The following is an 18,687-nucleotide window of genomic DNA, read 5'->3' as shown; positions in this document are numbered from 1 at the left end:
CCTAAGAGGTTTTTGGATTTCTCGTTTGTACAAGCCAAGCGTACGTTTTATAATCACGTCCCTAAGGCGAAACCAAAAATTATTAACTCATTGGTGGTACCTTATGCGAGTGGACTTGAAAAATTGTCTCTGATTTTTAAGAAACTTAATATAAATTTGGTGTTCACTAATAGTACGATCAAATCCAATTTAATAAAAAACTCCCCTGATACAGCAGGTTGTGTGTATTCGATTCCCTGCAATGATTGTGATTCTGTGTACCTTGGACAAACAGGAAAGTCCTTACAATTGCGGTTGTCACAACATGCTTATAGTATTAGAACTGCCCAAACGTCTAATGCATTGTATCTACATACGAGTTTATGCGATCACAATATTAACTGGAATGGGGCAAAAAGCATTACCAATTGTGGGGATTTCGTGGAACGAAATTTGATTGAGTCTGCTCTAATCAGTCAGTGTCCAAATCTTCTTAATGTTAGTACTGGTATGTACAAACTTGATCCATTTTTAAGTTATAATATTGCACAACAGTTTAAGAAACAACTCTGATAGAGAGGCTTACAATGTCTCATTATAATTGTATATTCATATATTGTGTGTTCATGAGGCTTTTCTTTAATCTTTCATCCTTATTCTCTGACCGCTTAATCCTCTTTGACCATTCTAAAGCTAAGCTATACCTGTTTTTGGTTAATTACACCTGACCAACCCTAGGGATGGGTTGGTCAGGTGTCGGCCTATATATCCTCCCCCTTCTCCCTTCTCCTTAGTCAGTCTGGTGTTGACAAAGGCTTTAACAAGCTGAAACGTCCACCTCATTTCATATTTCTCTGTGGATTTTCCGCATATATATATATATATATATATATATATATATATATATATATATATATATATAAATATATATATATATATATATATATATATATATATATATATATATATATATATATATATATATATATATATATATATATATATATATATATATATATATATATATATATATGTCGTACCTAATAGCCAGAACGCACTTCTCAGCCTACTATTCAAGGCCCGATTTGCCTAATAAGCCAAGTTTTCATGAATTAATGTTTTTTCGTCTACCTAACCTACCTAACCTAACCTAGCTTTTTTTGGCTACCTAACCTAACCTTACCTATAAATATAGGTTAGGTTAGGTTAGGTAGGGTTGGTTAGGTTCGGTCATATATCTACGTTAATTTTAACTCCAATAAAAAAAAATTGACCTCATACATAGAGAAAAGGGTTGCTTTATCATTTCATAATACAAAAATTATAGTAAATATATTAATTCAGGAAAACTTGGCTTATTAGGCAAATCGGGCCATGAATAGTAGGCTGAGAAGTGAGTTCTGGCTACTAGGTACGACATATATATATATATATATATATATATATATATATATATATATATATATATATATATATATATATATATATATATATATATATACATATATATATATATATATATATATATATATATATATATATATATATATATATATATATATATATGTCGTACCTAGTAGCCAGAACGCACTTCTTTGCCTAATATGCAAGGCCCGATTTGCCTAATAAGCCAAGTTTTCCTGAATTAATATATTTTCTCCATTTTTTTTCTTATGAAATGATAAAACTTCCCATTTAATTACGAATGAGGTCAATTTTTTTTTACTGGAGTTAAAATTATCGTAGATATATGACCGAACCTAACAAACCCTACCTAACCTAACGTAACCTATTTTTATAGGTTAGGTTAGGTAAGGTAGCAGAAAAAGTTAGGTTAGGTTAGGTAGGTTAGGTAGTCGAAAAACAATTAATTCTTGAAAACTTGGCTTATTAGGCAAATCGGTCCTTGCATATTAGGCCGAGAACGACGTTCTGGCTACTAGGTACGACATATATATATATATATATATATATTTCATTGAATATGACCGCATATTCTGTATTTATTATTTTCTGGTTTAGGGCTTCTATCCCTCTAACTATTTTCTTAGCATCAGGGCTTAATTGGAATAGGAGTTCTCCAAAACTCATTTTCGTACTTTTAAGGTGAAGAAAAGAAGTGATTTACTATAAAGTGTATTACACTTATTTGTATAATTTGCACGACGTTTCGAACCTCCATGGTTCATTCTCAAGTGAACAATCTTACAATACTAGTTGATTTTATACCCGCATTAGGTCAGGTGATAATACAATGAAGGTGAAAAACATGGGGGGATACATAGGGGCTGCAGAAGGCTTATTGGCCCATACGAGGCATCTCCTATCTAAACACAAAGATTAATCCAGTGTAATTGGCCTGTTATGTTGGACATTGTCTTCTGTGTTGGCATCGATATGTTCTTGTCTTGTCCTTACTCTCATGGTGGGTAGAGTAAATAGTTCCGTGATTTGGGTGTTCATGGTAGGTCGCTCTGTTCTTATGTGAATTGCCTCAAGAATTTGTAATCTTCTTGAATCTTGGGTTTTGTCTATTATGCAAGTATTCTTGTTCAACATTTCTCTTGTTAGAGTAATGTCATGGGCTTGTCTCATGTGATTCCTAGGGGCACCAGATTGAAGATGGCATGTCAAACGCCTCGTCAGCTTGGTCGACGTCATACCTATGTACTTACATTGAAGGTTACATCCTTCGTGGGGGCAAGTGTACATGTATACAACGCTTGACTGCTGTAGAGGGTTCTCCGTCGGCTTCGGGCTGTTTTTGATAAGGAGTTCGGAAGTCTTCTTGGTTTTGTAGAATATTATCAGGTTTATGTTTTGGTTAGGAGTAGTGCTTTTCACTCCTTTACGGATTATTTCTTTCATTATTCTTTCCTCTTTTATATGTTCACTGTGCATGGTTGATTTGTAATATAATTTTATTGGGGGTGTTGTGGTTTCTGTTCTAGGTTCTGAATTATACCAACGGTCCAAGTGTCTTCTTATAGCAGCGTTTATTTCCGCGTTGCTATATCCGTTGTTCACCAATACCTGAGTTACTCTTTCAAACTTTCTACTCACGTTGCTCCATTCAGAGCAGTGGGTAAGCGCTCGACGAATATAAGCATTGAGAACACAAGAATACTTGCATAATAGACAAAACCCAAGATTCAAGAAGATTACAAATTCTTGAGGCAATTCACATAAGAATAGAGCGACCTACCATGAACACCCAAATCACGGAACTATTTACTCTACCCACCATGAGAGTAAGGACAAGACAAGAACATATCGATGCCAACACAGAAGACAATGTCCAACATAACAAGCCAATTACACTGGATTAATCTTTGTGTTTAGATAGGAGATGCCTCGTATGGGCCAATAAGCCTTCTGCAGCCCCTATGTTTATCCCTTATGTATCCCCCCATGTTTTTCACCTTCATTGTATTATCACCTGACCTAATGCGGGTATAAAATCAACTAGTATTGTAAGATTGTTCACTTGAGAATGAACATTGGAGGTTCGAAACGTCGTGCAAATTATACAAATAAGTGTAATACACTCTATAGTAAATCACTTCTTTTCTTCACCTTAAAAGTACGAAAATGAGTTTTGGAGAACTCCTATTCCAATTAAGCCCTGATGCTAAGAAAATAGTTAGAGGGATAGAAGCCCTAAACCAGAAAATAATAAATACAGAATATGCGGTCATATTCAATGAAACATGTTTGAAAGAAAACCTGCTGCCAGTATACACCAATATATATATATATATATATATATATATATATATATATATATATATATATATATATATATATATATATATATATATATTAAAAAGTAAGATTAATAATTCTAACACGAATTTTCTCAATCTTTCGTACATTTCTTTTCACTGTTGGAGGTAATTCAAAAATCAATTCTCCAAAATTCATTTTTATTTCTAGTCTGACGCGACACTTGAGCGCGTTTCATAAAACTTATTACATTTTCAAAGACTTTACACATACACAACTGAATAGAACTTACATATCTACGATTTGTTTATATCTACATTTGAGTGAGGTAGATGGGGTGAGGTGGTATTTAATAGGGTATTAATTTCATCAACACAAGTCAGAACACGAAACAATGGGTATTGAAATGGAAGTGATTGTAGAAAGCTTATTGGTCCATATTTCTTGATGCTTCTATATTGGAGCGGAGTCTTGAGGTGGGTAGAATATAGTTGTGCATTAATTGGCTGTTAATTGCTGGTGTTGACTTCTTAATGTGTAGTGCCTCGCAAACGTCAAGCCGCCTGCTATCGCTGTATCTATCGATGATTTCTGTGTTGTTTACTAGGATTTCTCTGCCGATGGTTTGGTTGTGGGAAGAGATTATATGTTCCTTAATGGAGCCCTGTTGCTTATGCATCGTTAAACGCCTAGAAAGAGATGTTGTTGTCTTGCCTATATACTGGTTTTTTGGAGCTTACAGTCCCCAAGTGGGCATTTGAAGGCATAGCCGACGTTGGTCTCTTTTAAAGCGTTCTGCTTTGTGTCTGGAGAGTTTCTCATGAGTAGGCTGGCCGTTTTTCTGGTTTTATAGTAAATCGTCAGTTGTATCCTCTGATTTTTGTCTGTAGGGATAACGTTTCTATTAACAATATCTTTCAGGACCCTTTCCTCCGTTTTATGAGCTGTGGAAAAGAAGTTCCTGTAAAATAGTCTAATAGGGGGTATAGGTGTTGTGTTAGTTGTCTCTTCAGAGGTTGCATGGCGTTTCACTTTCCTTCTTATGATGTCTTCGACGAAACCATTGGAGAAGCCGTTGTTGACTAGGACCTGCCTTACCCTACAGAGTTCTTCGTCGACTTGCTTCCATTCTGAGCTGTGGCTGAGAGCACGGTCGACATATGCGTTAACAACACTCCTCTTGTACCTGTCTGGGCAGTCGCTGTTGGCATTTAGGCACATTCCTATGTTCGTTTCCTTAGTGTAGACTGCAGTGTGGAAACCTCCGCTCTTTTCCATGACTGTTACATCTAGAAAGGGCAGCTTCCCATCCTTTTCCATCTCGTAAGTGAAACGCATCACGGAACTCTGCTCAAATGCCTCCTTCAGCTCCTGCAGATGTCTGACATCAGGTACCTGTGTAAAAATGTCGTCAACATACCTGCAGTATATGGCCGGTTTCAAGTTCATGTCGACTAAGACTTTTTGCTCGATGGTACCCATGTAGAAGTTTGCAAACAGGACACCTAGGGGAGAACCCATGGCGACCCCATCTACTTGCTTATACATGTGCCCATCCGGGCTCAAGAAGGGTGCCTCTTTAGTACAAGCTTGGAGTAGTTTCCTTAGGATATTTTCGGGTATGTCAAGAGGAGTACAGGCTGGATCACGATACACTCTGTCGGCTATCATCCCGATTGTCTCGTCCACAGGTACGTTGGTAAACAGCGATTCTACGTCCAACGAGGCTCTTATCCCTGTGGCCCGTGTGCCCCGCAGTAAGTCAACAAATTCCTTTGAAGACTTCAGGCTGAAGGCGCAAGGAACATAAGGAGTGAGCATGCCGTTGAGTCACTTCGCCAGTCTGTACGTGGGTGTGGGTATCTGGCTGATGATTGGCCAAAGTGGGTTTCCAGGCTTGTGTGTCTTGACATTTCCATACGCATATCCAGGTTTATATTCCCCAATGATCTTTGGCAGGTGGAGTCCGGATTTCTTGGCGTTCACAGTTTCGATCAGTTTGTTGACCTTTGCTTTCAATTCGGCTGTATTGTCCTTCGTTACCCTTTGGAACTTGGTTTGGTCAGAGAGTATGAGGTTCATTTTCGCCAGATATTCGTCTTTTTTAAGAATGACATATTGGCGACTTGTCACCTCTCCTGACAACTATCTCCTTGTTCTCACGAAGGCTTTTAGCTGCCGCTTTGAGCTCGGGGGACAGTATGGTGCTTCTGTAATTGCCTCGATTCTTTCCTCCTTCTGCAATTGAAAGCAAAGGTCAACAAACTGAAACAACAAACTCGACCGTGCTCTCAGCCACAGCTCAGAATGGAAGCAAGTCGACGAAGAACTCTGTAGGGTAAGGCAGGTCCTAGTCAACAACGGCTTCTCCAATGGTTTCGTCGAAAACATCATAAGAAGGAAAGTGAAACGGCATGCAACCTCTGAAGAGACAACTAACACAACACCTATACCCCCTATTAGACTATTTTACAGGAACTTCTTTTCCACAGCTCATAAAACGGAGGAAAGGGTCCTGAAAGATATTGTTAATAGAAACGTTATCCCTACAGACAAAAATCAGAAGATACAACTGACGATTTACTATAAAACCAGAAAAACGGCCAGCCTACTCATGAGAAACTCTCCAGACACAAAGCAGAACGCTTTAAAAGAGACCAACGTCGTCTATGCCTTCAAATGCCCACTTGGGGACTGTAAGCTCCAAAAACCCAGTATATAGGCAAGACAACAACATCTCTTTCTAGGCGTTTAACGATGCATAAGCAACAGGGCTCCATTAAGGAACATATAATCTCTTCCCACAACCAAACCATCGCCAGAGAAATCCTAGTAAACAACACAGAAATCATCAATAGATACAGCGATAGCAGACGGCTTGACGTTTGCGAGGCACTGCACATTAAGAAGTCAACACCAGCAATCAACAGCCAATTAATGCACAACTATATTCTTTCCACCTCAAGACTCCGCTCCAATATAGAAGCATCAAGAAATATGGACCAATAGGCTTTCTACAATCACTTCCATTTCAATACCCATTGTTTCGTGTTCTGTCTTGTGTTGATGAAATTAATACCCTATTAAATACCACCTCACCCCATCCACCTCACTCAAATGTAGATATAAACAAATCGGAGATATGTAAGTTCTATTCAGTTGTGTATGTGTAAAGTCTTTGAAAATGTAATAAGTTTTACGAAACACGCTCAAGTGTCGCGTCAGACTAGAAATAAAAATGAATTTTGGAGAATTGATTTTTGAATTACCTCCAACAGTGAAAAGAAATGTACGAAAGATTGAGAAAATTCGTGTTAGAATTATTAATCTTACTTTTTCGGTCATATTTAATAATATATTATATGTCTACAGGAAAGACTGCTACCAAAATATATATATATATATATATATATATATATATATATATATATATATATATATATATATATATATATATATATATATATATATATATATATATATATATATATATATATATATATATATATATATATATATATATATATATATATATATATATATGACTGAAAACTCACACCCCAGAAGTGACTCGAACCCATACTCCCAGGAGCAACGCAACTGGTAACAACAGGATGCCTTAATCCGCTTGACCATCACGACCGGACATAAGGAAGTGATAGCCGAAGCTATTTGAACCACTTCCTCGCAGGCACTCGGATGGTAATCTTGGGCATAGCATTTTATCAAATCACCTCATTCTTTGGGGCACACGTGAGGAACACAAATGCAAACAAGCCTGAATGGTCCCCAGGACTATTTGCGACTGAAAACTCACACCCCAGAAGTGACTCGAACCCATACTCCCAGGAGCAACGCAACTGGTAACTACAGGACGCCTTAATCCACTTGACCATCACGACCGGACATAAGGAAGTGATAACCGAAGCTATTTGAACCACTTTCCCGACGGCACTCGGATGGTAATCTTGGGCATAGCATTTTATCAAATCACCTCATTCTTTGGGGCACACGTGAGGAACACAAATGCAAACAAGCCTGAATGGTCCCCAGGACTATATGCGACTGAAAACTCACACCCCAGAAGTGACTCGAACCCATACTGCCAGGAGCATGGGTTCGTACCCTAAACGTACACAGTACCGTGATCACCGCACCAATGATCGTCTATAAGGATTGGTCAGTCTTGGCGCTTATTAACTAAGCTCCCTGACTGACCAACCCCCGACGACACTCATGGATAGACGATCATTGGTGCGGTGGTCACGGTACTGTGTATGTTTGGGGGTGATCCTGGACGGCATGGGTTCGACCGTGGCCGGGTCAAAGAGTTTTTAGTGGCTTGCGCGTTCATGCAGCTTTCTCACACATGTTAGACTCAATGTGGCCCGTGCGCCAGAATTTGATGAAAAACTGTACCCAAATGGATCCATGAGTGTCGTCGGGGGTTGGTCAGTCAGGGAGCTTAGTTAATAAGCGCCAAGACTGACCAATCCTTATAGACGATCATTGGTGCGGTGGTCACGGTACTGTGTACCGTGACCTTTTCCTCGGTTTGTGGAAGCTTCTTGGGGTCATGAATGTTTCTGGAAGGCATTGTTTTTATTGGCCTTGGCCACTGGCAGTCTGGTTGGGGAGCCACATGCTCTTCTCTGGTGCTGGGGGTTTTCTTTCTTTGGTCCTGGTGGCCGTTTTGTTTGTTTGCAGACGTCTCCTTTTCTGGCAAAGAATGAGACGGCGTGCTTCCGAAGGGGTCATTTGGTTGTGGATGCTTGGTTGGTTAGGACGGGGGGTGCACCACGTTTCTGTGTCCAAAAATATTCAAGAACTGGGTTGGTGGATTGCCGGCTCACCTGGGCAGGCTTCCCCTCCCCAGTGGAGGTGGGGGTTATGGGAAGGGCTAAAACGTGGCGGGTGGGGGGTTGCTTGTTTGTTTTCTTTACTGAGCGTGCTCCTTTGCTCTTTTGAGAACGTAGCTTGCATATTTTAACCAGACAATGGTCTGATTTTATTTGCCTACTTCTATGGTCCTTCCCCAGTCGATGGCAAGATGACATGCTTTAAGTGTAAAGTGCTCAAAGGCCATTGCTCCCTGCACCTCTCTGAGGGGACCAGGTTCTGGCTCGTGGTCCCCGGTAGGCTTAAGGACTCTGACTGATGACCAGTGCATACTAATAGTGCAACTAATAAAACACTATATCAGTTTTGATAGATTCAGGGAGCCTCCGGGGCTCACCCAGAAACTGGTGTTTCATTACATTCAACGCCTGTCATTAACACACGGATGCAAACACCTATACCTACCAATCAGTATTTACCAATCAGAGTCTACATGGGAGTGAGGTCTAGCTCGTTGTGCCTCACCTAATAGCCTTGTAGCTGCTGCTTCACAACCAAACTGCTTTGACTTACAAATTCTTTGTCGAATCGAACCTTAAAGTTGTGGATCGAGGTGGCTTCCACAATTTCCTCTCTTGAGCATTCCAATTTTTTTTTTACCTGAGAGACACTAACACTACTGGCCTCGACGAGGACAGGAAGTCGGAGGCTTGTCGAAGGTTTCCTCATTTCCCTTGATGATCCTTTCCAGATGGATTTTAAAATCTAACATAGTTTTGGCATTTGTGGCTTCAGCGGGTAGACATTTCCCTGGGTTTATAACCCAGTAGATGAAAAAGCATCTCCTGTTCTCAGTCCTACATTGCGGCCTCTTGAGATTGAAATCATTGCTCCCAGTTTGTCCTATATCTGATTATTTTAAGAAATTGTCAGGATCACCATCCTCCAATTTGGTCAGTATTTTAAAAGTTCCAATGAGATCTGCCCTGTCATGCCTAGTTTTAGTGTTAGCCCTGTGGCCCTCATCGGTTCCTGATATGAGAGATGACTTAGCTCTGGAATGATTTTTATTTCCCAGTGTTGCACTTTCTCCAGAGCAGCTATGTCCTTCTGAAGATGAAGTCTCCATGCTTGGACAGTAATCCAAATGGGGCACACCAGAGATTTATACAGTTGAATCATTACCTTCTTTTCCTTAAAGTCTTTTTTAAGCTTTATTACTCCAAAGGGTTGGGTTGGCTCCTACCTGTTGTGAAACTTTAAGTGAGTGGCGGATTTTGACTTTAAGGTCCTTTTCTTCGTCAATCTGATTTAATGTAATGACATTGATTTGGTAGTTGTGGCATGGGTTGTTATGCCCTACATGCAGAGTCTTTCATTTGTCGTTATTAAAAAGCATTTGCCAGTCTTCAGACCATTTAAGAAGCTCATGTAGATCTCTTTGTAAGGCTTCAATATCATTAGCATTTCCCACTTTACCATAATACTTTGTGTCATCAGCAGATTTGATGACCTGGTTTTGTTACGGAGCCCCTCCTATATCTCTCCAAATCCGGCTTTAAAGAGTCATATCTGCTGACCCTGCTGAGTCCCTGAGGTGCAGGGAGTGTCTTTCAGTGGATTATAGGCGGCCATCGCAGTCTACCATCAATGCTGAAGACCCTGTGTTTCTGGGAAGGAAGAAGCCAAGTTTAGTGGGCAAGGAAGTGCCAAAACTTGAGGTATCGGTCGGGGACGACTAGGGAGGGCCTAGCCTGACGCCCGCGAGTCTGAGTGGCAGACGAGCAGGTCTGCAGTGACCGGGTCCCATCTACTGAGGCGCTAAAGGGAAGACACCGTTTCTAGGTCAAGAAGGAAACGCCTCGTGGAAGGAACGAGAATGTACAGTGACTGGCTCAGTGACCACTGGTTGGACCAGGATTGGAATACCTGAACTTAGGGAGTGGCTCGGAGAGGATGCGATTGCTTCACGACACCTGAGGCCCTGCAAAACGCTACTGGATCATCAAGGAGCGGCCCAGGAATCGTGGGAACCTCACACCATCAAGGGACAGGCGTCGTGAGCAGGAATGTATGAAGGTAGATCATTTTTTCCCTCCCATTACTCCTTGCTGAGTAGTTAGGCCATCAAATATCTATATATTATATCAGTATATTTATTAGTACATTAGTATTAGGATAGGCTACAGGGCAGCTAGTATTTACGACTGTTAAAGAAGACAGTGTGTGGACGACGTGACAGTTGCTGAGGAGGAGGTCGACGTTGAAGAAGTGGCCCCACTTGAGAGGGTGTAAGATCCCCTTTAAATCCCTAGCAGCCACCTTGCTAGCTCAGCCCATCCCACCCCTTACCCCTTGTAACATTTGTAATATTTTCATCTATGACACTGATGTATATGACAAAAAGGGTTGGCCCCAAAATGAACCCCTGTGGTACCCTCAAAGCTGAGTGGACAGCGTTTCGGATTCGTAGTCCTGAGGTTCCGGGTTCTATCCCCGGTGGAGGCAGAGACAAATAGGAAAATTTTCTTTCACCTTGATGCCCCTGTTACCTAGCAGTAAATAGGTACCTGGAAGTTAGACAGCTGCTACGGGCTGCTTCCTGGGTATGTGTAACAATAAGGAGGCCTGGTCGAGGACCGGGCCGCGGGGACGCTAAGCCCCAAAATCATCTCAAGATAAGATACCCCACTTCCCACATTTCTTCAGATTCGTTCCTATTTATCACGACATTTTGCTTTCTTTGTTTCAACCATTGTTTTATCCGTTCTAGTAATTTACCATTTATCCCATGGGCCTGTAATTCCCTTGCCAGTCTTTCATGTGGTACCTTATCAAAGACATTAGCAATATTAATGTATAATATATCCTCTAGAAGGCCTTTGTTTGAGTAGCTATTGAGCATTAACTACCCATATAGGGTGTAAGTACTTACGTCCCTTTGGCTCATTTGTGCTTCCAGCTTTCATCTGTGTCCTCTAGTCCTAGCTTTCTCTAAATCTGAAGAGGCTAACTTTGTCCAACTTATATATTCCCCTCAGTATCTTTTACGGTGTGATCATATCCCCACTGTTCCTTCTATCCTCTAAGGTTGTGAGACTTAGAGTCATTAGTCTGTGTTCCTAGCTTAGGCCTCTTAGCTCTGGCACCAATCTTGTTGCAAACCTCTGCCAGTATATATTTAACTGGGTTGATGCTCATAAAAATAGATTTCACTAATTGCTTTCTTTCTCCATGCTTATCTAGCCTGCAGAAATGCCCCCTTTCCCTTGTTCCATCTCCGGCCGGATTTTTGTGTAGCATTTCTGTTATTTCCTTCCGTTCTACCTCTCCTTATCTTCCTTGTGTCCCCCAGTGGGTTACTAAGCACTAATTAACCTGTGGTCGAGCCCTCAGTAACTTGTAACTCAGTTACTTGAGTAACTCAGTAACTTGTGTGTACCACACCTGCATATGAGGAACACACACGTACGCACATCACACGTACAGCAGTAGGCCTACCTCTGAGGTGTGTATGTGAGTGAAGGAGAGGAGCCTTGTGTCGAGGTGCGGGTGGTCGGGAAGCAGCATCTCAAAGTTGACTGTGAAGTGTTGGTCATCGTCGCCAGACCTCTGGCTCATCACTCCACCGTCCACCATCACCACTTGTCCATCCCACGTCACCTGCAACATGTAGAACATTGATCATCTCTCTGTTGGCACCTCACCTGCCTGACGGTCGGTCAGTGTTCAGACCAGGTGCTCACCAGGAAGTGGGAAAGGTTGCAACGGTGCTCACCAGGAAGTGGGAAAGGTTGCAACGGTGCTCACCAGGAAGTGGGAAAGGTTGCAACGGTGCTCACCAGGAAGTGGGAAAGGTTGCAACGGTGCTCAACAGGAAGTGGGAAAGGTTGCAACGGTGCTCAACAGGAAGTGGGAAAGGTTGCAACGGTGCTCAACAGGAAGTGGGAAAGGTTGCAACGGTGCTCACCGGGAAGTGGGAAAGGTTGCAACGGTGCTCACCAGGAAGTGGGAAAGGTTGCAACGGTGCTCAACAGGAAGTGGGAAAGGTTGCAACGGTGCTCACCAGGAAGTGGGAAAGGTTGCAACGGTGCTCACCAGGAAGTGGGAAAGGTTGCAACGGTGCTCACCAGGAAGTAACAAAGGTTGCAACAGGTGCTCACCAGGAAGTAACAAATGCTTCTCACCACTCGTGCTTCCTCCCACTCATGCTTCCCGACACTCATGCTTCCTCCCACTCATGCTTCCCACCACTCATGCTTCCCACCACACATGCTTCCCACCACTCAAGCTTCCCACCACTCATGCTTCCCACCACTAATGCTTCCCACCACTCATGCTTCCCGCCACTCATGCTTCCTGTCACTCATGCTTCCCCCCACTCATGCTTCCCACCACTCATGCTTCCCACTACTCATGCTTCCCACCACTCATGCTTCCCACCACTCATGCTTCCCACCACTCATACTTCCCACCACTCATGCTTCCCACCACACATGCTTCCCACCACTCATGCTTCCCACCACTCATGCTTCCCACCACACATGCTTCCCACCACTCATGCTTCCCACCACTCATGCTTCCCACAACTCATGATTCCCACCACTCATGCTTCCCACCACTCATGCTTCCTGTCACTCATGCTTCCCACCACTCATGCTTCCCACCACTCATGCTTCCCACCACTCATGCTTCCCACCACTCATGCTTCCCACCACTCATGCTTCCCACCACTCATGCTTCCTGTCACTCATGCTTCCCACCACTCATGCTTCCCACCACTAATGCTTCCCACCACTCATGCTTCCCGCCACTCATGCTTCCTGTCACTCATGCTTCCCCCCACTCATGCTTCCCACCACTCATGCTTCCCACTACTCATGCTTCCCACCACTCATGCTTCCCGCCACTCATGCTTCCTGTCACTCATGCTTCCCACCACTCATGCTTCCCGCCACTCATGCTTCCTGTTACTCATGCTTCCCCCCACTCATGCTTCCTGTCACTCATGCTTCCCCCCACTCATGCTTCCCCCACTCATGCTTCCCACCTCTCATGCTTCCCCCACTCATGCTTCCCCCACTCATGCTTCCCCCCACTCATGCTTCCCACCACTCATGCTTCCTGCCACTCATGCTTCCCTCCACTCATGCTTCCCACCACTCATGCTTCCTGTCACTCATGCTTCCCCCACTCATGCTTCCCACCACTCATGCTTCCCACCACTCATGCTTCCTGTCACTCATGCTTCCCACCACTCATGCTTCCCACCACTCATGCTTCCCACCACTCATGCTTCCTGTCACTCATGCTTCCCACCACTCATGCTTCCCACCACTCATGCTTCCCACCACTCATGCTTCCTGTCACTCATGCTTCCCCCACTCATGCTTCCTGTCACTCATGCTTCCCACCACTCATGCTTCCCACCACTCATGCTTGCCACCACTCATGCTTCCCACCACTCATGCTTCCTGTCACTCATGCTTCCCCCACTCATGCTTCCTGTCACTCATGCTTACCACCACTCATTCTTCCCACCACTCATGCTTCCCACCACTCTTGCTTCCCACCACTCATGCTTCCCACCACTCTTGCTTCCCTCCACTCATGCTTCCTGTCACTCATGCTTCCCCCACTCATGCTTCCTGTCACTCATGCTTACCACCACTCATTCTTCCCACCACTCATGCTTCCCACCACTCTTGCTTCCCACCACTCATGCTTCCTGTCACTCATGCTTCCCACCACTCATGCTTCCCTCCACTCATGCTTCCCACCACTCATGCTTCCCACCACTCTTGCTTCCCACCACTCATGCTTCCTGTCACTCATGCTTCCCACCACTCATGCTTCCCACCACTCATGCTTCCTGTCACTCATGCTTCCCACCACTCATGCTTCCTGTCACTCATGCTTCCCACCACTCATGCTTCCCACCACTCATGCTTCCCACCACTCATGCTTCCCACCACTCATGCTTCCCTCCACTCATGCTTCCCACCACTCATGCTTCCCACCACTCATGCTTCCCACCACTCTTGCTTCCCTCCACTCATGCTTCCCCCACTCATGCTTCCTGTCACTCATGCTTCCCACCACTCATGCTTCCCACCACTCATGCATCCCACCACTCATGCTTCCCACCACTCATGCTTCCTGTCACTCATGCTTCCCACCACTCTTGCTTCCCTCCACTCATGCTTCCTGTCACTCATGCTTCCCCCACTCATGCTTCCTGTCACTCATGCTTACCACCACTCATTCTTCCCACCACTCATGCTTCCCACCACTCTTGCTTCCCACCACTCATGCTTCCTGTCACTCATGCTTCCCACCACTCATGCTTCCCTCCACTCATGCTTCCCACCACTCATGCTTCCCACCACTCATGCTTCCCACCACTCATACTTCCCACCACTCATGCTTCCCACCACACATGCTTCCCACCACTCATGCTTCCCACCACTCATGCTTCCCACCACACATGCTTCCCACCACTCATGCTTCCCACCACTCATGCTTCCCACCACTCATGCTTCCCACCACTCATGCTTCCCACCACTCATGCTTCCTGTCACTCATGCTTCCCACCACTCATGCTTCCCACCACTCATGCTTCCCACCACTCATGCTTCCCACCACTCATGCTTCCCACCACTCATGCTTCCCACCACTCATGCTTCCTGTCACTCATGCTTCCCACCACTCATGCTTCCCACCACTAATGCTTCCCACCACTCATGCTTCCCGCCACTCATGCTTCCTGTCACTCATGCTTCCCCCCACTCATGCTTCCCACCACTCATGCTTCCCACTACTCATGCTTCCCACCACTCATGCTTCCCGCCACTCATGCTTCCTGTCACTCATGCTTCCCACCACTCTTGCTTCCCGCCACTCATGCTTCCTGTTACTCATGCTTCCCCCCACTCATGCTTCCTGTCACTCATGCTTCCCCCCACTCATGCTTCCCCCACTCATGCTTCCCACCACTCATGCTTCCCCCACTCATGCTTCCCCCACTCATGCTTCCCCCCACTCATGCTTCCCACCACTCATGCTTCCTGCCACTCATGCTTCCCTCCACTCATGCTTCCCACCACTCATGCTTCCTGTCACTCATGCTTCCCCCACTCATGCTTCCCACCACTCATGCTTCCCACCACTCATGCTTCCTGTCACTCATGCTTCCCACCACTCATGCTTCCCACCACTCATGCTTCCCACCACTCATGCTTCCTGTCACTCATGCTTCCCACCACTCATGCTTCCCACCACTCATGCTTCCCACCACTCATGCTTCCTGTCACTCATGCTTCCCCCACTCATGCTTCCTGTCACTCATGCTTCCCACCACTCATGCTTCCCACCACTCATGCTTGCCACCACTCATGCTTCCCACCACTCATGCTTCCTGTCACTCATGCTTCCCCCACTCATGCTTCCTGTCACTCATGCTTACCACCACTCATTCTTCCCACCACTCATGCTTCCCACCACTCTTGCTTCCCACCACTCATGCTTCCCACCACTCTTGCTTCCCTCCACTCATGCTTCCTGTCACTCATGCTTCCCCCACTCATGCTTCCTGTCACTCATGCTTACCACCACTCATTCTTCCCACCACTCATGCTTCCCACCACTCTTGCTTCCCACCACTCATGCTTCCTGTCACTCATGCTTCCCACCACTCATGCTTCCCTCCACTCATGCTTCCCACCACTCATGCTTCCCACCACTCTTGCTTCCCACCACTCATGCTTCCTGTCACTCATGCTTCCCACCACTCATGCTTCCCACCACTCATGCTTCCTGTCACTCATGCTTCCCACCACTCATGCTTCCTGTCACTCATGCTTCCCACCACTCATGCTTCCCACCACTCATGCTTCCCACCACTCATGCTTCCCACCACTCATGCTTCCCTCCACTCATGCTTCCCACCACTCATGCTTCCCACCACTCATGCTTCCCACCACTCTTGCTTCCCTCCACTCATGCTTCCCCCACTCATGCTTCCTGTCACTCATGCTTCCCACCACTCATGCTTCCCACCACTCATGCATCCCGCCACTCATGCTTCCCACCACTCATGCTTCCCGTCACTCATGCTTCCCACCACTCATGCTTCCCTCCACTCATGCTTCCCACCAGTCATGCTTCCCACCACTCATGCTTCCCACCACTCATGCTTCCCGCCACTAATGCTTCCCACCGCTCATGCTTCCCGCCACTCATGCTTCCTGTCACTCATGCTTCCCCCCACTCATGCTTCCCACCACTCATGCTTCCCACCACTCATGCTTCCCACCATTCATGCTTCCCACCACTCATGCTTCCCACCACTCATGCTTCCCACCACTCATGCTTCCCCCACTCATGCTTCCCACCACTCATGCTTTCCCCACTCATGCTTCCCACCACTCATGCTTCCTGTCACTCATGCTTCCCACCACTCATGCTGCCCACCACTCATGCTTCCCACCACTCATGCTTCCCACCACTCATGCTTCCCACCACTCATGCTTCCCACCACTCATGCTTCCCACCACTCATGCTTCCCACCACTCATGCTTCCCGCCACTCATGCTTCCCACCACTCATGCTTCCCACCACTCATGCTTCCCACCACACATGCTTCCCACCACTCATGCTTCCCACCACTCATGCTTCCCACCACACATGCTTCCCACCACTCATGCTTCCCACCACTCATGCTTCCCACCACTCATGCTGCCCACCACTCATGCTTCCCACCACTCATGCTTCCCACCACTCATGCTTCCCACCACTCATGCTTCCCACCACTCATGCTTCCCACCACTCATGCTTCCCACCACTCATGCTTCCCACCACTCATGCTTCCCACCACTCATGCTTCCCACCACACATGCTTCCCACCACACATGCTTCCCACCACACATGCTTCCCACCACACATGCTTCCCACCACTCATGCTGCCCACCACTCATGCTTCCCACCACTCATGCTTCCCACCACTCATGCTTCCCACCACTCATGCTTCCCACCACTCATGCTTCCCACCACTCATGCTTCCCACCACTCATGCTTCCCACCACTCATGCTTCCCACCACTCATGCTTCCCACCACTCATGCTTCCCACCACTCATGCTTCCCACCACACATGCTTCCCACCACTCATGCTTCCCACCACACATGCTTCCCACCACACATGCTTCCCACCACACATGCTTCCCACCACACATGCTTCCCACCACTGCCGCGGCCGACCTCACCACAAACAGCGGCGCCGTGCTTGGGAATCTCTACACCACCCGACCTAGTGCAGAGGGAACAACACGTGGAGCTGCAGCGAAGGTTTAGGTGTTACCAGTACTGTCACTACACGGGCAGGCTGGTAGTTATCACACTAAGGCACCAAGCTGGGAAGGCCATGAAGCACCATACTACACCCGCAGGTGCACGCAACGTGCACCTGGCGGTGTAGAATGTAGACCGATCACAATATTATAAAGGATAATTCTTGTATAATTTATCCCCAACACTGTGGCTTCAAAAGAAAAATAATGGAATTTAATTTTATAAACAAAAATCCGGATTTTAATATCTCCTCAGGGCAGTGGTTACTAGATGTGGTGAACGATTATGTTTCAAGGAGGTTATTACTCAATGCTTACACCTCCCCGCAGCACACTTCACTTGACGCCATAAAAGCAGTCATTATTCCCGTTCACTGCTGAAGAGGATCCCGGGTTAGGATCAATATATACACTCTACACTTCCTCATTTTTTCAAAATAATACGGTATTATTTTCGTTAATTAGAATTAGTGCGCCATTACACTTCATTGTCATACACTATTTTGTATGACATGAAGTATACTTGTATTACCTTGCATCGTGTATGCTTGCAATATACCTATATCGGCTTGCATCCTGTTTTCTTGCAACATTGCATTCTTTGTCATTTATTTTTTATGAACCCCCTTTTTATCTTAATTGATAGTGATAAAATATCAGTTATTACTGTTAAGTTACATTATTTCCCGACTTGTCTGTAACAATGAGCATAATGCATCAGTTATTAACATCTCGAAGTCCCACCAGTAATTTATTTAATGTGATTTATAAAATATAACTATTATTATTATTTCTTAA

The 18,687-nt window shown here is 45.1% G+C and overlaps 1 protein-coding gene across 1 annotated transcript in view; it reads right to left on the bottom strand.

Annotated features, from left to right (window-relative positions):
* The window catches only part of LOC123766095 (uncharacterized), a 902,969-nt gene that overhangs the window by 478,027 nt on the left and 406,255 nt on the right, over positions 1 to 18,687 (bottom strand). The window contains exon 23 of the mRNA XM_069321294.1: positions 12,046 to 12,207. Within this exon, the coding sequence (XP_069177395.1) occupies positions 12,046 to 12,207 (162 nt within the window). The remainder of the gene's footprint in view (positions 1 to 12,045; positions 12,208 to 18,687) is intronic.

Source organism: Procambarus clarkii, chromosome 9 (genome assembly GCF_040958095.1).
Source record: "Procambarus clarkii isolate CNS0578487 chromosome 9, FALCON_Pclarkii_2.0, whole genome shotgun sequence".
Classification (NCBI taxonomy): domain Eukaryota; kingdom Metazoa; phylum Arthropoda; class Malacostraca; order Decapoda; family Cambaridae; genus Procambarus; species Procambarus clarkii.
This window is presented reverse-complemented; position numbering and strand designations above follow the sequence as displayed.